We start from the raw sequence: 24,053 nt of genomic DNA on the forward strand, positions 1-24,053 counted from the left end.
TCCTGCTGAGCTTTTTCTACAAAAAAAGCCCTGCATACATGTACGTATATATGAATAAGTGTCTTGAGCTGGATGGCCCCGACTATCCCAATCTCAACAGATCTCGGCAGCTAAGCAGGGTTGGCCCTGGGTAGTATTTGGATGGGAGACCACCAAGCAAGTTCGGGGCTCCTACACAGAGCCAGGCAATGGCAAACCACCTCTGAGTGTCTCTTGCCTTGGAAACCCTGCAGGGTCGTCTTAAGTTGGCAGCGACTCGACGGCACTTCCCACCAGAACCAAAATTCTTTGTGTTGTCCCTTTCAGAGAACAGGGCACAGTGTGTGCTGCCAATTGCACACAGTTGACAGCTTCCAGGTACTTCCAGATCTTTTTTGTTGTCTTTCTAGATTAAACCAAAGTCCATATAGTGGGCTCTCTTTCTGTGGAGGTTTTCAAACAGGCTAGATGACCCATCTGACAGCAGTGCCGATCCTGTGAACTTAGGCAGATCATGAGAAGGGAGGGTGGGAAGGGTTGCCTCAGTGCTTAGTTCTCGTGGCCCCTTTCTTACACGCCCGGGGAAATGCTGATTGGCACTTTGTGCAATTTTCTCTAGGCCAGTTTGGCTGGAGATCCTGGAGTTTTTTTTTTGTTATCTTCTGGGTGTGGAACAGCGGTTACAGCAGGTGTGGAGGGGGGACGTATTTATGAATTCCCAGCATTGTGCAGAGGGTTGGACTAGATGACCTTGGAGGTACCTTCCAATGCTATGATTCTATGGGTCTAACAGTGACCTGCCTTGAAAACCCTACAGGGGTCAGCATGAGACTGCCGTGACCTGATGGCACTTTCCACCACAAGTCAAGCTGTAAAGCTGAATTCACGCCATGGACAAACAGTCTGCCACGTCTGCTACTAAGGTATTAAGATCTCTCCTTATCCTCATAATGCTTTATTGGCACACTGGTGGGTAAGCGATCTGGGAGTCTGGAACTCCAAATAACCGTTTTAATGCTCTGGCTGGGAGTCTGGCTTACCGTGATATATTCCATGATCTGCTCGACGGATGTAAATTTAGCTTCGGTCTCAGTTCCCGTTCTTACACACACTTGAAGGAGCCCACTTAACTACAAAGAAAGGGGGAAAGAGGAATAAATTTCATGGGACATCTTCATGCACAATTTGCACCGGAAAGGGATGAAGAAGAAGAAGAAGAAGAAGAAGAAGAAGAAGAAGAAGAAGAAGAAGAAGAAGAAGAGGAAGAGGAAGAGGAAGAAGAGGAAGAAGAGGAAGAAGAGGAAGAGGAGTTGGATTTATACCCCACCCTTCACTCAGAGTCTCAGAGAGTCTTACAATCACCTTCCCTTCCACTCCCCACAGCAGACACCCTGTGAGGTAAAGTGGGGCTGAGAGAGCTCTGACTGAGAACTGCTCATGAAAGAACAGTTCTGTGAGAATTCTGACTGGCCCAGGGTCACCCAGATAGCTGTATGTGGAGGAGTGGGGAATCAAACCTGGTTCTACATATTAGAGTCCGTCACTCTTAACCACTACACCAAACTGGCTGTCACCCAGTACAGTACAGTGAAAGTGATAAAATCCAATGCTGGGGACACAAAAGAGTGGCACTGGTAGTGTTATACTGTTATTTCCTGCCAAATAAAAAGGTCATCATATGTAAATGTCCCCCATCTGCAAATACACATATTTACATACCAGTAAAGAGTGGCACTGGTAGTGTTATACTGTTATTTCCTGCCAAATAAAAAGGTCATCATATGTAAATGTCCCCCATCTGCAAATACACATATTTACATACCAGTCTATATAAAGGTAAAGGTTCCCTTGCTCGAAAGCCAGTCGAGTCCGACCCTAGGGTTGCGGTGCTCATCTCCATTTCAAAGCCAAAGAGCCAGCGCTGTCCGAAGACGTTTCCGTGGTCATGTGGCGGCAGGAGCTGGAACTAGAGACGGGAGCTCACTCTGTCTTGCGGCACCCGGGTCTCGAACTGCTGAACTACTGGACCTTCCACAGCCTGCAGTTCAACGTCTTAACCACTTGAGCCACCGCAGCTCCAGTCTATACCTGTGTAGAAAACCAGGCCCAGATGGATGTGCACTGGTCTTTAAATACATCCACATCATAAGGACATAAGAAGAGCCCTGCTGGATCAAACCTAAGGCCCATCAAGTCCAGCCTCCTGTGGCCAGTTAGTCACCTCTAGGAGGGCCACAAACAGGAAGATCGCAACAGCATTCTCCCCCCCCCACCCCCCGAGTGCTACCCAGCCACTGATACAAAGAGGCAACCTGCCACCGGTGCTGGAAGGAGTAAATATCCACCATGATTCGTAGCCATTGATAGGCTAGTCATCCATAAATTTGTCCCTTCCCCTTTTAAAGTCTTCCAAGTTGGCAGCCCTCACCACATCCTCTGGCAGTGAGTTGCACCATTTAACTATGCATTGTGTAAAGACGTTTGGTGTAGTGGTTGAGTGCGCGGACTCTAATCTGGGAGAACCGGGTTTGATTCCCCGCTCCTCAACTTGCACCTGCTGGATGACCTTGGGCAAATCATAGTTCTGTCAGAGCTGTTCTTGAAAAAGAGCAGTTTCTGTTAAGAGCTCTCTCAGCCCCACCTACCTTACAGGGTGTTTGTTGTGGGGAGGGGAAGGAAGAGGATTTTGTAAGCTGCTCTGAGACTCCTACGGGTAGTGAAGGGTGGGGTATAAGTCCAATCTTTTCTTCTTCCTCTTCTTCTGGATCTCCCACCCTTCAGCTTCAGCATCACCTTGACTTCTAGAATTATAGGAGAGGGAGCTTTTCCTCGACCCTCTTTCCACACCATGCAACATCCGTATGTTACATTTGGTTGATGAGGGTGACAAAGGGCGGGAGATGTTGGTTTTGATTGGCCCCCTTCTGTCCCGGCACCTCCCATTTTGTCCTCACAACAAATCTGTGAAGTAGATTGGTCCTTGATGCTACAATTAGCCCAAGGCCACTCCATAAATTTCATAAAGCTGAGGAAGGGATTTGAACCCAAGTCCCCCACCCCACATCCCAGTCTAATCGCCACACCGCACTGGCCATCAGTGCATGCCATGACGGCAACAATGAAAGAACGCTGGAGGTGGATCGATAATAAAACAGAAGTCCAGTGGCACCTTAATGACTCAGAAAATGTATTTTAGCAAGAGCTTTTGTGAATCAAAGTTCATTTCTTCAGATGCTGTACCCATTTGTTGTTGTTCAGTCGCACAGTCGAGTCCGACTCTTCGCGACCCCATGGACCACATCACGCCAGGCCCTCCTGTCTTCCGCCAACCTCTGAAGTTGGTTCAATTTCATGTTTGTTGCATCTATGACACTGTCTAACCATCTCATCCTTTGCCATCCCCGTCTTCTTTGACCTTCAATCTTTCCCAGCATCAGGGTCTTCTCCAGTGAGGGCTCCCTTCTCATTGGGTGGCCAAAGTATTGGAGTACCCATTTACCAGAAGAGTAATTTTCCAAGTTGCTGCATGCATGCTCTAGTAAATCAGTCAGCATTCTGCTTGTGCCAAAATTCGAAGTGTGTGGCTCTGAACTGGGGCCCCCTGCAGGTTCTAGTAGCATTTCAAAAAACTGGGGTGTACAGTGGGAGGATCCAATCACAGCTCTCCCAGCACAGATCTTCTCTACTTTGACCCTCAGGGGATGAGGTCGGTTAGACTGAGAGAAGATGACTGGAACGAGGTCACTCATTATACTATCCTAAGCCCACTGACTTTGGGGAGGGGTTGTGGCTCTAAGTAAGCAGAAGGTCTCAGGTTCCAACCTCAGCATCTCCAGTTTAAATCAGGTCGCAGGAGATATGAAAGATCCTGAAGAACCACTGCCCATCTTGAGTAGACAATGCTGACCTTGATGGATCAATGGTCTGATTCAATATAATGTGTAGAGCTGCCAAATCCCCCCGGGGGGCGGATTTCCCCCCGCTTTGGAGGCCCGATTTCCGCCCCCGTGGAATCGGGCCCCGGGGGAAACCCCACCCCCGCGTGCACGTCACAGGGAAGTGACGTCATGACGCGGGGCACGCTGGGGGCGGGGCACAGCCATTTGAGGGGAAAACTCTATGTGACGTGCAAGCAGCGCGCACGCGCGCGCACCAGGAAACAGCACAACGTCACCCGCTGGCAGAGGTGAGTTCATTTGGCAACCCTAGCTTCATGTGTTCCATGCACTTAGAAAGGTGTAATTCTGTTTAAGGTGGCACAGTGAGTGACTTCAAAGCTAAGAAGGAATCTGGACCCAGTTCCCCCAATCCTAGCCAGAAACTCTGGCCCACAGGCCACCAATCTTTTTGAGCCTGCAGGCGCCTTTGGAGTGTGGTGGGCCCAGCCGCAAAATGGCCGCTGCAGGAGAGGAAGCCAGCCACAAAATGGCTGCCGCAGCTTACCTTCAGTTACACAATGAGGTTTGTTGTGTTATGATGGCAGCTGCTGCCAAAGCAAATTTTTTAAAAAAATCCCAAGAGACTATTGTCTCCAATGGGCGATCAGAAATCCTGCTAGGCAAAAGCCCCAGCTGGCCTCACTCACTTTCTAAAAACGCTTGCCCATTGCCAGAAAAGGTGTCAGTGGCTGCCATGGAGACCATGGGTACCACATGGAGGACCCCTGCTCTAGCCACTATACCACACAAGTTCTCAACTGAGGCATACTGTCTCATGATAGTTTGGACCCAAGAGTTCCTTTGCACCATGAGGGAGACAATCTCAAGATCGTGTCAATGCAAATTCAGATTAGGGTTGCCGGTCCAATTGTCATGCCAGCGGGGGAGGGTTTTGCCCCAAACCCAGAGTATCCCCCCCCTGAGTTGCCTATGTCACTTCCATTTTTCATAGGCACATTGTGATGATTTTCAGGTTCCTGCTGGTAAGAGGGGGTGATGGGGGGGCAGAGGAGTGCCCGAAGCTAAGGGGACCCCTGCACCTGGATGTCTGGCAACCCTAATTCAGATGGCTTTATTAGCTGTGGGAAAGTCATAGAGGCCCCGGTCACATGAGAGGTTTTGGGCCGGGAGAGGGCTGGATCGGGGGCGCAGCAAACGGGCACGATCCCACTGCAACATCTGGGAAGCGTTGCACGCCCGTTCCCGATCCGGGCCTTCTGCCGAAAACCCCGCATCAAAAATGAACCACCTACAGAGGTGGTTCATCTGGGAAGTCCGCATCAAGGCCGGCCGTGGAATCGCCGGCGCGTCCGTCCGCCGGCGCATCCCCGGCTCCTGGCCGAACTGCACATGCTCATACATGCGCAGTTCGGCAGCCTCCCCCTCCCAACCGTGTCTTCCTCCCCAGCATCTGATCGTGCCGGGGAGCAACGGCGCCGTGGCTCAGGGGATCCGTGGGATCCCGCCGTGGTGTCTCTATTTTGGTGCGGCTCTAATTAGCCGCACTTTGGCCGGTGTTTTCCCTGCCGTGTGGCAGGGACCAGAGTAACTTTTCCACAAGACAGCCACATACGAAAGCCATCTTGCTAAGGGATCACACTGACAAGAGCCTTTGATCAGATAAATATTGAGGAAGGAGATCCACTGGCGGCAGCTCTTCTGTCTAAGAAAAAAATGTGCATGTCATTCCTATATGTGTGAATCCATCCACTGTTCCACACAACCTGTCGCTCTTCTGGGAAGCTGTCTTATTATGTAAGGCAGTTTTCCTGAGCAAAGTGAGAGGGACTACTGGAAGCCAAAAAAGGATCTTTAAGGAGAAGACAGTGACTCACAAACCCAGCAACCACTCTCTTCACCCTAAGGCAATTTCAGAGCTATTACAACTGCCTGTGGAGACTGAGAAAACTACAGGCCTTGAAAAAAAATCTTTCACGATTTGACTTCAGGGGCCTATGTTTCGCTGACTTCTCTGCTGACTCTGAGGAAATGTATTTGTCCCCTGGAAAATGTGTTAAAGAAAGCGACTTGTGATTTTACCATGAGGGGGAAAAAATTAGCTACCTCATACTTGAGGGAAAACATTACACTTTAGGCAAAATCTGCCTTTCCTGCTTGTATTAATGCCCATAAAAGATATGCTCTAGCAGCAGATCATTAATCCTGCAGTGGTAAATGGATGGCTCTCGGGATTCATTGTATACAAGCTTAAAATGTCATGGACAGAACTTCTGGACCAGGGTGAGGAAAGGTGAAGACGACGAATGCAGATAATGGTGCCTCGGAGAGAGACACTAGAGATGGAAATATTTTCATCCCTGGCCTGAAAGTGGAAAGGTGATGGAACGAGTGGAGGGTAAACCATGCCCAAATTACCACAGGTATCGTAGATAAGGCTGCTTAGGGTGACTTTTACGGAAATAACATATTGATTTCTATTTGTGATTAAAATCAAAGCGAAAATGTCCTTGCTGTTTCTTCACCCCTGCCCCCTCCCCCAAGACAGGTTCGGTAGATCTTGAAGGTTACCCACTGCAGGGTCCTCCATTCTGAGAGCCAACTGACAACTGCAATTGATGCTGGGTGACCATTCCTTTGTGGGGCAAATGGATCCAGTTTGGTGTGGTGGTAGAATAACAGACAAGGGCTGGGAAGATTTGGATTCAAATCAAGGTCGCTGGCTGACCTTGGGCCAGGTGCTTTCTCGGCAGAAGCTACTTCACAAGGGGACGTTTCAATGACAGACTCAAGGAAGGGAAAATGGTATGCACCAGAGCTCCTTTGAAGAAGGGTGGGAGGAAAAACCAGGTGAGAGAAGTATGAGATAATTGAGGATTCTCGCAGCATGTCCTTTTACCTGAATAATGTAAGATAGAGCCAAGCCTTTTGCTGCGGCGCTGATGGAAGATGGCGAGAGGACGACGAAGAGAGCCACGATCAGAGTCACAATGTTCATGAGGATATCGGTCCTCACTGCAAACCACCGCAGCGCACAGTTAAACAGCATGAAGTGGCCTGAGTTCTCGTCATTCAGCTCTTTAAATCTGAAACGAAAACAGAAGACGGGTCCTCGAGTCCGGTCGGTCTGAGCACGCAAACGCCAGGCCTGTTGCTCTGTAGATATCGGCTGGGTGTCTGTCTTCATCAGAATTTTCACTGCAAGCTTTTAGTCTCTTGGAATTATTTATCTGTAGAGTTTGCCTGGGGGACGTTCCGCAAAATTCACAGTGCAGTGCTTCCCAGGCCTACACCGTTCTAACACCGTTGACTTCAGTGAACTTAGAGGGGTGTGACTCTGCTTAGGAAGGCACAGTTGATCATACTTCTCTGTGGGTTTTGCAAAGGGAAGGCTGTGTAGTATAGCCTGATCTCATCAGATCTTGGAAACTAAGCAGGGTCGGTGCTTGGATGGGAGCGCACTAAGGAAGACCCTGCAGAGGAATGCAATGCCAAAGCCACCTCTACTTCTCACGCGCCACAAAAAAAACCCTTGCTGGGGTCGCCAAAAGTCAGCGGCAACTTAACGGCAGTTGTGTATGTGTGTTTACAAAAAGAAATGCTGCGGCTGTTTCCTACTCACCCCCAAGGGTTACCAACCTCCAGGTGGGGCCTGGAGATCTCCTGCTATTGTAACTGATCTCTACATAATACAGATCATTTTCCCGGGAGGCAACGGCTGCTTTGGAGGTTGGACTCTATGGCGCTGAACCATGTTGAGGTCCCTCCCCTCCCCAAAACCCACGTTCTCCAGGTTCTACCTCCCAGATCTCCTGGTATTTCCCAACACGAGGCTGGCAACCGACCCATTCCCCCTTAATACTTTCTTAAAAACAGGTCTCACCAAAAACGGATCTTACATGTTGTCAAGCCCATGCAAACATTAGAACCCAAACTTCACCGGGCTTCTTAAGTGTTATGTAATGGGTTGCCGCATGGATAAACGACCAACGACGACGTGGTGCATGGCACGCTTTATTTGGTACTTAAGATAAAACCAAATGGGAATGCAGGAAGATCCACGATCAAATCATAGAACCATAGAGTTGGAAGGGACCTCCAGGGTCATCTAGTCCAACCCCCTGCACAATGCAGGAAATTCAAAAATACCTCCCTTCCCCAGTGACCCCTGCTCTGTGCCCAGAAAAGGGCAAAAAAATTCTTCCCACATTTTAAAAAGCCATGTTAGAGGCAGGAGATGATTGGGATTCAGGGTGTGCAGAGGGGAAAGTGAGAATTTATTTCCCCACCCCCTCTTGTGGTATCGCCAAAAGAAACTACATACAGACACTTGTTGCTATCCTTCACAGGAAAAAGAATAGGAGGAAAATGGGTGTCCATTTTTTTTCCCTTTCTAGGGCTAAGAACAGTGAGGGGAGGTGCATTTTGCCAAGTGAAACCACATCGGACTGTGAAAGGATTAAGCCCCATCTCCAGCTAGTTTGGGTCTGTACTTGGCTGGCAATCCCTGGGGAACTGAAAGGGGCAGGACTTACCTGAACAGCATCCCAGATCGCCATAACGTCACTTCCGGCTGTGTAACCAGAAGTGCCATCGCTGCATTTTGGGATGCTCTAGGATTCACCCCAAGCTCTGTGGTTTGTAACAGAGAGTGTTCAGTGAATCCTAGAGTGTCCACAACGCAGTGGTATCAGATCTGGTTATCCCGCCAGAACTGATGTTGCAGTGTTGTGGGATGCCAGTTCGCCCCCCATTTCCCCCTGCTACCCCACTTAATGCCAGTGGGGATGGGGAGATGCTAGTCGAGGCTCCCCCAGCAGCAGCAGCAGTCAAATGGCAACCCTTGTCTATACACATTTTAAGTTTCCATTTAAAAGACCCTGGGATTTTTTTCATCTCCTTCTTGTCTGGTTTGACACCTTACTTTTACTTATTTACATATTAGTGGGGCACAATGCCAAAGAGTCCACCCTCCAAAGCAACCATTTTTTCCAGGGGGACTGACCTCCGTCATCTGGTGACCCATTGCAATAGTAAGAGATCGCCAGGTCCCACCTGGAGGTTGGCAACCGTAAGGCTATCTAGGTCCATCAGTGGCTATGAGTCAAGCTAACTAAATGCTTAGAGGCAATACACCTCAGAATGCCAGTTGCTGGGGTGCAGGGGGGGAAGCTTTGGGCCACCTGCACATCTTTCAGGACATCTGGTTGTAGAGTTGCCAGGTCTCCTTGCTCTGCTGGCAGGGGGATTTGGAGGGGGGCGTTCCGGGATGTCGTGTGGCAACACTCTGGTTTAAGGGCAAAACTGTATAGTTTTAGGTCAAATTTGCCACAGAGTTTTGCCTTCAAACTAGAGCGTCATGCACGATGTCCCCGATGTGATGACATCACGTCCGGGTGACGTCATTGCATCGGGGACGTTGTGCCTGACATGGCTGTTGAGGGGGGCAGGGTTTCTCCTGCTGGCCCACAGTGGGCAGAATACCCCAAAAGCACAGGAACCCCCACTGGGACCTGAGGGCTGGCAACCCTATCTGGTTGGCCCCTACCAAAAACAGGATCCTGGACTAAATTGGCCATCGATCTGATCAAGCGGGGCTCTTCTTATTCTCAGACGTTATATATGGTATATATAAAAAGGTAAAGGTAAAGATTCCCTTGCTTGAAAGCCAGTCGAATCCGACTCTAGGGTTGCGGTGCTCATCTCCGTTTCAAAGCCGAAGAGCCAGCGCTGTCCAAAGACGTTTCCGTGGTCATGTGGCCGGCATGACTAAACACCAAGGCGCACAGAATGCTGTTACCTTCCCACCGAAGTGGTACCTATTTATCTACTTGCAATTTCTTGCTTTCAAGCTGCTAGGTTGGCAGGAGCTGGAACTAGAGATGGGAGCTCACTCCGTCATGCAGTACCCGGGTCTCGAACTGCTGAACTACTGACCTTCCACAGCCTGCAGTTCAGCGTCTTAACCACTTGAGCCACCGCAGCTCCAATGGTATATATATGTGTTATATTTTATTGCACTGTTGTGCCGTGTAAGCCGCCCTGAGCCCGCATGCGGGGAGGGCGGGATATACGGTAAATGAAATAAAATAAATAAATATATAAATGAAGCACATTGATGCAAAAGTACTGTGCAACATGCAAACACAACAGTAAAAAGCAGAGGACTTAAAATCGGGGTGGGGGGGAGGTAAGCCATTATAAAAAGTAATAAGGAGCTTTTGCTCATCCTTAGGAATGGGTGCCTAAAGACTTCTTTGCTTGGTTTCAGTAGCTCCGTGATGTACGTACGGGGTGGGTTAGGCGCCCTTCTTCCTCAGTTGGTTGCAAGAACCTTGCTGAAGACTCCCGGGCTTTGTTGCATTCTCGCATTGAGAACAACCAGTTCCAAACAATGGCTTCCTGCTTGGAAAGAACATAAAGGACTCCGAGGAGGAGGCCGTGCGACTGCGCACATAATGATCTCTTTGAGACAATTCTGAGAAATCCACCGAGCAAAACCGGCAGCTTCCCCACGGCTTCTCATTTTCTGCAAATGAAAAAAACCCCAGGATCTCCACCGCCTCTGTAGCACAATAACGGAGCGGTTCCATCAATGTCCCCGCAGGTGTAAAACCCTCGGTATTGGTGGTCAGGTGGGGAATAACAGCACGCTTTATTCATCCTGTCCGAGAGAACTGACTGAGCAAATACGATCGTCTGGGGTGGAGAGGAAACAAGGCCCGAGTTAGGTGACTTACCGAGTGATATAATCATCCTTCTTGTTGTAGGCATGAATCGTACTAAGGCCTTGGACCGAAGAAGTTATCAGAGAGAACCACGGAGACCTGCTCATGTTTTCCACACGTTTCAGTTCCCGGATGGCCTTCTGAAAAATCCTGCCACAAAAAAATGCATTGCATGGAGTAAGTTCCCAGCGCTGGACTCCTGACTTCCTATTTCCAGTTGCAACCAGCCTTTTAGATTTGAAAACTTTAAGGGTAAAAAGCAGAGGGGAAGCTGGGGGTGGTGGTTTCAATTAGGTCTTCCTGGCACCATCAAAAGCTCAGTTTCAGGCATGTGGGGTCCCTGATTTGGATCAGGGCTGTGCAGGGTGAAGAGCAAGGGGTCTAGTCCTTTCCATCTTTGCATCACTTGACTTATCAAAGCCACCTGCTCCCATTTCTATTAGTCCTGGAAGGAAATGCAGTGAGGGAAATGTTGGTTTTGGAGGTCCCCCCCCCTTTCCAGGATTTACAGCTGCACAAAGAGAAGGTTTTAAATAAGCAAATCCATGCAGGCGTGGACAGTTTAAGCTTCTTCGCCGTCTCCCTGTGCTGAGCTGAATCAGCATCTCGTGTTCCTAATACTGAGATTTTGAAAGTTGATGGGGAACCTATGATCTCGGTTTTGTCTAGCTTGACCCAGGGTAGCTGGATACATATCCCCATAGCTGAAAGAAGTGGGGCCGGCAAACACTACAATACTCTTTTTGCTTAAGGTTGCCAACCTCCAAGTGTGGCCTGGAGATACCCCTTCCCAGAATTACAACTGAGCCCCGGACTACAGAAATCAGTTCCCCAGAGAAAATGGTTGCTCTGGAGGGCAGACTCTGTAGCATTATAACCTGGTGAGATCCCTCCTTTCCCCAAAACGTGCCCTCCCTGGGCTCCATCCCCAAATCTCCAGGAATTTCCCAACCCAGAGTTGGCAACCTGACGTATGCTGCTCATGACCTTCTGGGTTCTCCCAAATCCTGCTGGAGGAGCAGCCCTTCTATGGCCTTGGAACCACAGGCAACACACAACCTCGCCATCCTCCGGAGCCACCCCTGGTTTCTAGGAACACATCAGCAGTGTTTTCCGAGGTGTGCTCTCATGAGGCAAATAACGAAAAGTGCCGCTGGCGCTTTCCCCAGTCGAGCTATTGAACTGTTGGCGCATTTGCAAATTTGCAACCATCGCTCGCAAGCGCTTCACGCACCACTAAGCCCTGCGTGCAATTTGCCCTTCTAAGCTTGGCTCTATGGTGGTCTCATAACTCTTTGCGGGCCTTACGTTTCTGCGTCCTTTTCCTGAACCTTCTAAGCTTGGCTCTATGGTGGTCTCACAACTCTTTGCGGGCCTTACGTTTCTGCATCCTTTTCCTGAACTGTGCAGCATGCCCAAAAAACCCCCCACACCAGGTAATAAAAGGTTCAAATATTTCCTCTACTTGCATTCTCTTCTGCTAACACCCCCTCCCCCGGGTTTCCCGTAAAGGGGCTGTTCATAGCTCTTCAGAATATACTTGTTTATCTCCGTACAGTGGAACAAACGATGAATAATAATGGGACCCCTGATTTATTCCATTTGATATACTAGCGACAAGAGACTCGTAGAGCATTAACATTCTGCATGCGCCACCTGGCTCTTTCTGTCTCGGAGCGACGGCCTCCTTCTCCCCAAGCTACGGTATAGCTGCCGCTGCCTTTGCCGGGCTGCCGGTGCTCTGGAGGCAAGCGAGCTGAGGACAAAGGGCACATCCTGACAGCTCCCGGACAGACGAGGGAGAACTCTCCATATGCTCCCATCGTCCCGATTTAACAGGGGCGGTCCCAGTCTTCTGGAATCTGTCACCAGTAGAACACCATCCCTGGGTATTCTTGATTTTGCCTTTCCGGGGGGTGGCTGTCATATTTATAAAACGATTAGTGCTTGGTATTACTTCTTTGTGTTCAAGAACAAAGTGCAAATACATTTCCCCCCTGGCAGGGAGTAGGGATTTAAAGGCCTGTGCATGAACAATAATGTCCCGGGCAGTGCAAACTGTAAATCGGGTTGCCAGCCTCCAGGTGGGGCCTGGAGATCTCCTCGAATTAGCACTGATCTCCGTGCAGCAGAGATCAGTCCCCCTAGAGAAAATGGCTGCTTTGGAAAGGGGACCCTGTGGCAATCTACCTGCCTCTCGCCAAACCCTCCCCTCCCCTCCCCTGGCTCCGCCTCCAGAATCTCCAGGCATTCCCCAGCCCCGAGTTGGCAACCCTAGGTGTCAGTGATACAACTGCTAAGGTTTATTTTGAATAGTTGAAAAGGCAAGGGTAGGATAAATTCTTGACATCTGGAGTTTTTCTCCTCCTCGGTCGTAAGCCTCGGCCATAGGCCTGGTGGAACGCTCTCCCAGTGGAGATCCGGGCCCTGTGGGATCTTTTACAGTTCTGCAGGGCCTGCAAAACAGAGCTATTCCACCAGGCCTATGGCCAAGGCTTATGACTGAGGAGGAGAAAAACTCCATCTTCCTCCAACTCCGACTTCCCCCAACTCCAACTTCCTGCTTCTTTTGGTGGACCTTCCCCTAGTTTTCGATGTGGTTAAATTTTCCTCCTGATACTACATTGTTATGCCATCTGGCTGTTGTTGATTGCTGTTTAAATTGTTTTGATTTATCATTGTTTTATAAATATGCTGTTACCCGCCCTGAGGCCTGTTTTTTTTATTTAAAAAAGCTGGGTTTTTAAAGCAGCAAAGGATAGGCTAGGGTAGGATATATGGCTACAGAGTTATGTATAACCTTCAGTCATATGTAATGATGGCGCTTGGCTTGGGCAGTAATCCTTGGAACAGGATTGCAAACATATTATAAGCATACTCTGTTTTTAAGCACTGGAGGGTACAATCCTCTTCATAAAGGAAGGCAGTCCACGTTTTTTGTTTTATAAATATGCTGTTACCCGCCCTGAGGCCTGTTTTTTTTATTTAAAAAAGCTGGGTTTTTAAAGCAGCAAAGGATAGGCTAGGGTAGGATATATGGCTACAGAGTTATGTATAACCTTCAGTCATATGTAATGATGGCGCTTGGCTTGGGCAGTAATCCTTGGAACAGGATTGCAAACATATTATAAGCATACTCTGTTTTTAAGCACTGGAGGGTGCAATCCTCTTCATAAAGGAAGGCAGTCCACGTTTTTTCAAGGGTGATTGGCTTTTCAAGACTGATTTCAACTTTTCTCGCGCCTCAAGACAGGTGGGACTGGGGAGCAAAACACATCTTTTGCGTGCGGAGGACATGTGTTCAAAGGTATGTGCATGAACAATCAGGACTCAGCGAGAGCACAGGATTATTACACAGCTGATTCAGAAAGACTCAATAATCAATGCAGAAAGCAGGAATCTCTGCCAGGGCCTCACAACCACCTTGAGAGTAGGAAAAGGCCCAGGAATGCACTTCTGCAAGCACAAGGTGGGGTGGTTGGGTATTAGGGACGCCACATCCACTATGGCTGGGACATTCCCTGCCCCAGGTTTCATTGACCTCCACTGCTCCTGTGACCAGTGGGAGGAAATCTTTGTTTTAATCATCATTGGTGAATGGCCACTTCAGGGAAATGAAGACCCAGGAGTCACATCATCCCACTCTAGTAATTGCCAGAAATGTTTTACCATAGACTTTCCAGCGATTCCTAGATTGGCGTGACATCACTTCTGGGTTTTCAATCCCCAGAAGTGATGCAATGCCACCCCTCCATGTTGACCCTCTCCAGGCTATGGTATTGGATATGCACCTCGGATCCATACCCAGTTAAGCATAATTGCACCTTGATTGAATATTCTGCAGTTTTTACTCTGTGTGTATGTGTGTGTGTCTAAGAAACACAATTTAATTTTTACGGGAGCAGAGCATCCAACTTACTGGAAGAGGAGAACGAAAACAATCATTAGGACGGCCACAACAATAAGGAGGATAGGAAACACGACAGCGATGATGACGAGGATCGAGAGCACCATGCAAAACTGCTGCAGAAAATTCTCCGCGTGAAACGGGAGCCTCACGTCCAATTCGTCCATATCCTTCGAAAACCGGTTCATTAGTCTGCCAGTAGGCGTCGTATCAAAGAAGCTCATGGGACTCTGTAAGATCTGTGGATAAAAGGGAGGGGGACCCCACATTAGCAGCAACAACAACAAAACCGAGTGGCAGACGTGTCTTTGACAGCACTGAGATGGTATGAACACAACAATGTGCCATTCTGTTTGGAGACTGGAGGAGGGTCTTCTTTGTTAGGAAAATAAAGCCTTTCAAGAACAAAACAAACTTTTGTTTTTGCAGCAGTGGCTTAAAAAGGGAGGGAGGACAAAAATCATAAATTCAGAATATTGGAAAGAAACAATTCTCTTTAAAGCTGGCATAATTCCTGGACGCCTATCTCAAATCAGGTAAAAGACAACATCACAGGATACACACACTGGGAGATGCCAACATTCATTCATCTGCCCCTCCTTGAGCTATGCAATCCATATTAAGTATGCAGAACACTGCAGAGGGATATCTGCACAACAGATACGGGTAAACCAAGCAACAAAGCCAAGCCAGAACTTGCAATGGAAGGCAAAGCCTACCTAGAGTCTCTAGTTTATATCCCAATGACAAATCGTCAAGGTATGTGGCCTTGGGAGGGGCTGATCCAGCAGGGCTCTTCTGATGTTCTTATGAAGGCCTCGGCCTGTATCCCCTGTTGTTGGCCCTCCAGAGGAACTGGTTGGCCACTGTGTGAGGCAGGATGCTGGCCTAGATGGACCATTGGTCTGATCCAGCAGGGCTCTTCTTACATTCTTATGAAGGCCTTGGCCTCTCTGCCCTGTTGTTGGCCCTCCAGAGGAACTGGTTGGCCACTGTGTGAGACAGGATGCAGATAGACCACTGGTCTGATCCAGCAGGGCTCTTCTTACGTTCTTATGAAAGCCTCGACCTCTGTGCCCTGTTGTTGGCCCTCCAGAGGAACTGGTTGGCCACTGTGTGAGACAGGACGCTGGATGTCAGGACCCGCCCGACTACCAACCTACCCCAGGCCCGGCAATGGCAATAAGGAGGCCCCCAAGCCTCGGGCCTCCCACTCCCCTCTACTCACCCTGCTGGAGGGGCGTGGGCAGCCCGGTGCTGATGAAGCACCGGCAACACCAGCGACGACAGATGGTGGGGGCAGGGACGGGAGCACAGAGGCACAGAAAGAGGAGGCCAAGGGTGAGAGAACCCCGGCCTTGAAGCCTGAGGAGACTCAAGAGGGTGGAGGGTGAAAGGGGATCCAAGGGCGCGGGGTGGCCGGTGCCTGACATTGGACTAGGTGGACCACTGGTCTGATCCAGCAGGGCTGTTCTTAGGTTCTTTTGCAGCCACCCCCCTGCCCAAGAGGTACCTTGCGAAACATGGTATTGTGTAGCGTCGACGAAGCCTTCAGTGTTGTCTTTGTGAAAACGAAGCCTTTGATGATGCTCAGGACAATCATGGACACCATGCTCATCCCATAGACCAGCTGATAGAAGTGCAGGTTGGGGTTTTCGGTTATGCTCCCTGCGTTACAGGTGGCGTTCCCGGCCGAGCTGCAGTTGGCCTTTAAAGAATGGGTTAAAAAAAGAAAATCTCAACTTTGTAATGGTGGATAAAGTACCACCCCCCCCCAACAATGACAAATAGAGACAAAGGAACGTCGGGCAGTTTTCTGCTCTAGCTAATACGCTAGATAACTTTGCCCCGTGGGCAAAACAGTGATTACGTTATAAAGGAAAGGAAGCAGATGGTGCTGCATTTTAAACAATTAAATCAATTTCAGAACGGGGAGTCTGGTGACCAATACGCTTGATCCCAAAGCTGCACTTTCATTCAGATATCCATTCCTCAGTACGCCAATTGCTTCTTCTGTGTCTTGTCCTGTAGATGTTTGTAAACGGTGGTTTTGGATCCACCAGAGAGCTGCCGCAACCTTGGACAGCAGTAGACCAGGTTGCCAGCTGTTCGTTCCGGAGGCAATCGTATCAGGGTGTCAGGTTTGCCTCAATGAAGAAACATAGACAGGAAAGATTGGAAGAGACAGGCATAACAGTTGGACCAGCTTTTTCATCAAAGGTGTCAGCCTGGTTTCTTAATTTGAACAACCATACCGGAGACAGATCAAGATGGGTAGTCTGTCCGTAGCAGCAGAAAAGAGCAAGAGTCCAGTGGCACCTTAAAGACTAACAGAATTTGTGGGAGGGGGTGAGCTTCTGTGAAGACCTTGGGTTCTGATATCAGAGAGTCCACATGGGATGTTTCCTTCAAGAGTTGATAAGCGGAAATTGAAAAGAATTGTAATTGCTACACGCTCAGATAAAGCCATCCTGTGAAACGGATATTTTTTACATGGTGCAAAATCCGTTGTATGCGAGCGATATAAGAAGAGAGTTTTCTAAGAATGATTATAGTCAGGGATATTTTTGAGCAGAAACGCACAGGAACGGAGTTCTGGCTGGCTCCCAAGTTGGCCATGCCCAGCAGGAACTCATTAGCATAATAGGCCACACCCAACAGCAGAAACTCATTAGGATTGGCTACATTAGGGGTGTGTGGCCTAACATGCAAAGGAGTTCCTGCTACAAAAAAAGGCCCTGGGTTTTGACAACAAACAAGGTAAACAGAATAAGAAGCAAAAGGTGGGTGTGGCTGGATGACCACACTTCTGGTAACATGTGGGTGCGGCCTAATGTGCTAATGAGCTGTGCTGTCAGGGGTGTGGCCCAATATGCTAATGAGTTCCTGCTGTTGGGTGTGGCCTATTATGCTAATGAGTTCCTGCTGGGCTTTTTCTACAAAAAGAGCCCTGATTATAGGAAACAATTTTGCATACATATCTTTATTGACTTTTCGTTATTTTTGTCACAGATGCTTTGTTTGGATTATCAACCTCCGGGTGGCGGCCGAGGCAATGCCCCCTCTCAGCTGTGAAGTCTTTGTGAGCGACTGGCATTAAAGTTGTGAGTGAGCCATTTGGCTACTGCATAAATTAGTTTGCTCTGGAGCCACATCCTTCCTGAGCTAAGACAAAAATGTGTGAGCTGGAGGCTAAAAAAACTGTGAGCTAGCTCACACTAACTCAGCTTAGAAGGGAACACTGGGCTGGAGATCTCCTGGGATTTCAGTTGACTCTCGAAAGCTCACACTAGAGAATCAACCTCATCGCAGCAACAGTCTTTGAAAAGAACCCTGCACTTCTATAACGCTGCAGAGGTGATAATTTCGCCTCCTGAGAACCATACTTGAGTGTGAAAACCTACCATTCTACAGGTGAGAAGGCACCCTAACTCTGCAATCTTCAAGTCAAAAGTTCTAGCTCCGGTTCATTGAAGCAGGAGTCAGAAACTGACATTTTAAAACGGTAAGAAAGGTAGCTTTCGGAAAGGGATTATTTTCTACGTCTCACTTTATGTCGTTCCACCATGGGCTGCATCTGGGGAAAGCTGGGAAACCAAACCGTTCGATGCTCTCAGACTGAGTTGCGGAGAAGCAACTAGGTTGACCTGTTGTGCCAACAGCATAGGTTGCATTCAGATGTCAAGACTGACCATATTTATAAACCAAGGCCCCATCAACCCAGTTAGTTGTGAGCTCTGAATATACATACATACAGGGGTCATTTCGAGGGGGAACGACCCGGAACGCAGTTGCCCAGGCGTCGGGTTGTCTGGGGAGGGGAAGGGGAGGGGGGATTTAAATGCCTTTCTTTCCCTTCCTCATCTGGGGAAGGGAAAGAAAGGCATTTTAGATATGCCTGCCCTTTGTCGAGGGGTGTGGCGTATGCAAATGAGTTATGCAAATGAGCTCCTGCGCCTCTTTTTCTACGAAATGACTCCTGTATACATATACATATATGCATGTGTGTGTGTGTATGTGTACACACACATACTGGCAATTGTGGACTGGCACCAAACAAAGAGTTCGAACAAGGATCTGTGGCTGGCTTGCTAAACAGAGTGTGTTCTAGTTGTGACTAGTTGTGGTTTTGGATTCACAAACCAGGGTTGGGCAAGTAGCGTTGCCTCTCTCAGACAGCCAGGGTGGTTGTGGTGATTAGAGCAAGCGTCCCTAACCTCTTTGAGCCTGCAGGCACCGTTGAGCCTGCAGGGGCAGCCACAGGACAGCTGCCGAAGGAGGCAGAGCTGATCACAAAATGGTTGCCGCAGCTTACTTTCAGCTGCACAGCGAAGACCCTTGTGCTGCCGTAGCAGCTGTGGCCAAAGAAGCATTTTAAAAGATCTGCACAGCAAATCAAATCTCCAGTGGGCAATCAGAAGGCTTGTCAGGCAAAAGAAGAATAGATTGGAGATTTATACCCTGCCCTTCCCTACCCAAAGAAGTCTCAGAATGGCTTACAAGCTCCTTTCCCAACCTCCCTTTTCCCCACAACAGACACCCTGTAAGGCAGGTGGGGCACTGAGAGAGCCCTTTCGAGGACTGATCTTGAGAGAACAGCTCTGAAAGAACTTGTGACTGACCCAAGGTCACACCAGCAGCTGCATGTGAAGGAGTGGGGGATCAAACCCGGTTCTCCCAGATTAGAGTCCGCACTCTTAATCACCTGGCCCCAACCACAAGCACCACACTGGGAACCCCTGGATTGGCGTGTCGGACTGGGAGACCCAGGTTTGAATCCCCAGTTATGCCATGAAAGCTTTCTGGGTGACCTGGGGGCCAGTCACTCCCTCTCAGCCTCACCTTCCTCACAAGCTGGTAACTGTGAGAACTAAATACAGGTGAGCAGAATGATCTAAGCTATCTTAAGAACATAAGAACATAAGAGACGCCAATGTTGGATCAGGCCAAAGGCCCATCCAGTCCAACACTCTGTATCACACAGTGGCCAGAAATACCAGGTGCCATCAGGAGGTCCACCAGTGGGGCCAGGACATTAGAAGCCCTCCCACTGTTGACCCCCCCCCCAGGCACCAAGATGACAGAGCATCACTTGCCCCAGAGCCCCTATCTATACCTTGTGGCTAATAGCCACTGATGGACCTCTGCTCCATATGCTTATCTAATTCCCTTTTGAAGCCGTCCATGCTTGTAGCCGCCACCACCTCCTGTGGCAGTGAATTCCAAGTGTTAATCACTCTTTGGGTGAAGAAGGACTTCCTTTTATCCGTTCTAACCCCACTGCTCAGCAATTTCATGGAGTGCCCACGAGTTCTTGTATGGTGAGAAAGGGAGCAAAGTACTTCTTTCTCAGCCTGCTCTATCCCATGCATAATCTTATAAACCTCAATCACGTCACCCCTCAGCCGTCGTTTCTCCAAGCTAAAGAGCCCTCTTAGATCCCCATTCAGGAGAAAGGCAGGATATAAATGGAGCAAATAAAGAAATAAAATTTCAGCAGCCTGTCCGCAGAGATGCCAGTATGTGGAGGATGTCCTCTGAGGTCGATGAGCCATTTAATGTAACAGGAAAGTTCCAGGGGGGGCACTGCTCTGAAGGGCCATTGGCACCCAGGAACAAGGGGCCACTGTGATGCTCCCACTGCCACACAGGCCACTTGACTCGGCTTCTACAAGGCTGTCTGAACAGCCCGATCCACCCTTCACGCCCTCCCCACCGGAAGGCGACGAGGTGGCCAAAATCAGAGCAACCTGGGTTGACGCACAAACCGAGATGTGTTACTTCCACGGGGAAGACTAACCTGAGTTTGCTGTGCAAACTTCGGTTGAACCAAACCACGGTTCGCTGTGACACCTGAATGCAGCCCAGGAGGCTGATGGCACCTTAAAGAGAGACACATTTGTTGTAGTAGAAGCTTCCGGGGGTCACATCCTCGGGTTCGGAGTGCTGAGTGGCACACTTACCCCTGAGCCCTGTTCCAGCCAGAAACTCAGCCACCAGCTGCTGAACGCCGAACAGCCAATCATCAGAGCGAAGAGCAGCACCATGAAGAACGACAAAATGAAACCTAAAAATGGAACAGCAGGCCAAGTGAATGAATGCTGGCATGCTTCATCCGCTGCACTCAAGCGTGACTCTTTAGGGTTGCACCCACTGCATAATGTCCTTTGGGAAGGAGCCCTATCGAACTCGAGGACCCTACAAAGCCCATGTGGCAGACGTTGAGCAGATCCGCTCTAGACGTTCTGTGCTTGAAACTTAATTCCCAGGTGGATGTGCGCTCAGTTCAGATTGGGATCGTGGCATGCTAGGAGAAAACACTTAAGCCTCTCCTCCATGCTGTTTTCCCAACCTGGAATGGCTACAGGGACTGCAGCCACTGCTTGTCCTGTGGGGGAAACCTAGGTGTGCAGAAGGCTCCAGGTATGGTTTCCCTGTCAGGTTAATTATTAGCTCCTCAGAAACTGTTTCAGGTTGGGGAAATGGTGCAGGGGGAAAGGTTTAAGTCCGCTCTCCCTGCAGGCCGCTCTCTCAATCCAAATCGGGCTCGAAGGTGCCTGGGACTTCTAGCACAACGGTCAAAAATCCACCCTATGTTCTTTGTAACATGAAGATTTGCCCTCTGAGTATCCTTGCGGTAGAGATATTCCAATTTAATCTTTGTACCTAACTCTGTCTGCACAGAGCTCTCATTCTGGCACTGTGAACATAATAACGATCCTAATATCTAACATTCTAGTGTGCCCTCATTTGCGGATACTTAAATCCACAGACTGGGGCCACACTGACGAAAAACAGGTAGTTCTGCAGATTTGGGGGGACCCCCCCCCCAGGTTTGCAGAAACATCTGCAAATATTTAAAAAATTACACGGGGGTTTAAATCCCCATAAAATAAAAAGGCATTGTCTGCAAACATTGTCTTCTGTGTTGTGTCTTGTGGTGAAGGCTGGGAGCAGAGAAACAGGGCCGCATGCTAACAAGGTGTTAGAAGCGGAGGACTTTGCGCTGTCTCCTGTCTCAAACTTGTCTCAAACTTGGCACCAAAGAGTTTAGGCAGATAGAGAGGTCAAGACACACAGAGCATCCTTTCCTTCCTGCTCTCTGATCCTTTCCTTTGAAGCAGAATGCTGCTCTTAGGGGCAATTTCCTCTTCTTCTGCTCTCTTACTCTCTTCTCTCTCACACGCACATAAAGGTGCATAATCCTCTTAGGGGCAATTTCCTCTCCTTCCGCTCTCTTACTCTCTTCTCTCTCACATGCACATAAAAAAGGTGCATCATCTCTCCATCTTGCACCATGGAGGCTGGACAAGTGTTCCGCATCCAACGCCATCTAATTAGTTAGAAAAGGTAATCAATCTCTATCTCTTACCTGCCCTCTCAAGCGTGTATTTCCTTTAATAAAAGTTACTCCTTAGTTTTAGAACTGACTGCTGACTCCGTGTAACTTTGCAAGTCTGTTGCCACACCAAGCCCCAAGCTCTGCTGCGTTAAAGCCTTTGAGCACTCTGCTATTTTTCCGCGGTTCCCTGGCAGTACCTAGTCCAGAGAATCCAACACAAGGTAGGTAGTTTCAGCATTCTGGGGAATGGATGCCACAGGTTCACAGAAAAATCAGGCTGCAGGCTTTAAAAAGGAATGAGCAACTGTCCAAAATATGGTGTACTGAGGACTCAGCATGCTTATTGCCCTCTAAGAGTGAATATTGAGGGCAATTAAGTACCAGATAAAGGGGCAACTGGTTTGTGAAGACAGAAAGCTCAACATTTTCACCAAACTACAAGTCCCAGAATTCTCTGGGTAGGTATATAGCAGTCTGTTTCAGTGTGTACTGCAGATGAGCTCAGTGAGGACTGAGAGCCAATTCGGTTTCAGCAGGGGTCCTCCATTCTCCTGGCACTTGCAGGGACTTTTGGAGTTTTGAAAGGACAACACAGAATGGCTGCCGTGGGAGCTGGGACCCATCCACCAAGCACCCTCCTGTAGCAGGAACTCCTTTGCATATTAGGCAACACACCCCTAATGTAGCCAATCCTCCAAGAGCTTACAGAGCTCTTCTTACAGGGGCTACTGTAAGCTCTTGGAGGATCGGCTACATTAGGGGGGTGTCGCTTATTACAGGGCTCTTTTTGTAGAAAAAGCCCAGCAGGAACTCATTAGCATAATAGGCCACACCCAACAGCAGAAACTCATTAGCATATTAGGCCACACCCCTGACAGCACAGCTCATTAGCACATTAGGCCCCACCCCCATGTTACCAGAAGTGTGGTCATCCAGCCACACCCACCTTCTGCTTCTTATTCTGTTGACTTTGTTTGTTGTCAACCAGAGCTCTTTTTGTAGCAAGAACTCCTTTGCATGTTAGGCCACACACCCCTAATTGTAGCCAATCCAAATGAGTTTCTGCTATTGGGTGTGGCCTGTCATGCTAATGAGTTCCTGCTGGGCGTGGCCAACTTGGGAGCCAGCTGGAACTCCGTTCCTGTGCGTTCCTGGCCAAAAATAGCCCTGTCGCTTAATATGCAAATGACTACCTGCTACAAAAAGAGCCCTGCGCGAGTCCTGACAGAGCGGAAATGCTGATTGCCACTTTGGGGTCAGGAAGCCATTTTTCTCCAGGCCAGTTTGGCCAGGGATCCTGGAGGGTTTTTTGTCATCTTTTGGGTGTGGAACAGCCGTCACTGGGGTGTGGAGGGAGAGGTATTCATTAATTTCCTGCATTGCGCAGGGTGTTGGACTAGATGAACCTGAGGCCCCTTCCAGCTCTATGATTTTGTGATTCTAATGGAAGCAGCCATTTCTGAACAGGAGCTCCTTCTATACACAAAGGTGATGTCTTCTGAATTCTAAGCCCCTCCTGCTCCAATAAGGTAGAGGAAAACCAGGAATGGCAATTTGCTTCTTCTTTTTTTTAAGCCCCCGGAGGGGATTTTTTATTGATTTTTTATAACTACCAAAAAATAACGACAACAGAAAAGGGGGGGGGATACTACACATACGGGAGAAAGTAAAGTACCCACTACTATCTAAAAACCCAAGAAAGGAGATCCTCCAACTAGCTTTGATACATCAAGTCTTCTCATCGTTGTTCCTTTTATAAACTGAGTCCAACATTTAAAACCTTTTACCCTTAGAGTTTACATTTAACTGTCGAGTAACAGTACCCCCAATCATCCCCAAGAACCAAAGTTCTCAAAGGCACAATTCAGAGTCCTTCAGCCTTTACTTCTTCTTTTCCCTTCTCTTCCGCAACTTGTAGGGACTTTTCGGGGCCAGGAATGGCTATTTGCTTTGGGGGAAAGATTGGCGGAGGGGGGAGAAGCAGTTGGGTGCCAGGAAACTCATCAGTAGGCACCATGGTACAGTTCACTGGGTTACAGGGTTGGCCTAAGCCAGGGGTCACTTTGTAGAAAAAGAGGTGCAGGAGCTCATTAGCACAACTCATTTGCATATGCCACACCCCCTGGCATCACCGGAAGTGTTTCAGAAGGCAACACCCACCACTCAGGCTCCACTGGACTGTTCTGGATTGCTAGCTATTG

At 48.9% G+C, this 24,053-nt stretch overlaps 1 protein-coding gene across 1 annotated transcript in view; it reads right to left on the reverse strand.

The window, feature by feature from the left end:
* The window catches only part of LOC107117653 (multidrug resistance-associated protein 9-like), a gene marked incomplete at its 5' end in the record, with an annotated part of 75,101 nt that overhangs the window by 21,190 nt on the left and 29,858 nt on the right, over window positions 1-24,053 (reverse strand). Inside the window, 6 exons of the mRNA XM_015419810.1 lie at window positions 1,020-1,109; window positions 6,775-6,961; window positions 10,616-10,753; window positions 14,523-14,749; window positions 16,024-16,218; window positions 20,474-20,577. Coding sequence (XP_015275296.1) covers window positions 1,020-1,109; window positions 6,775-6,961; window positions 10,616-10,753; window positions 14,523-14,749; window positions 16,024-16,218; window positions 20,474-20,577 — 941 coding nt within the window. The remainder of the gene's footprint in view (window positions 1-1,019; window positions 1,110-6,774; window positions 6,962-10,615; window positions 10,754-14,522; window positions 14,750-16,023; window positions 16,219-20,473; window positions 20,578-24,053) is intronic.

This window comes from Gekko japonicus, unplaced genomic scaffold (assembly GCF_001447785.1).
Source record: "Gekko japonicus isolate JY-2015 unplaced genomic scaffold, Gekko_japonicus_V1.1 scaffold2472, whole genome shotgun sequence".
Lineage (NCBI taxonomy): Eukaryota > Metazoa > Chordata > Lepidosauria > Squamata > Gekkonidae > Gekko > Gekko japonicus.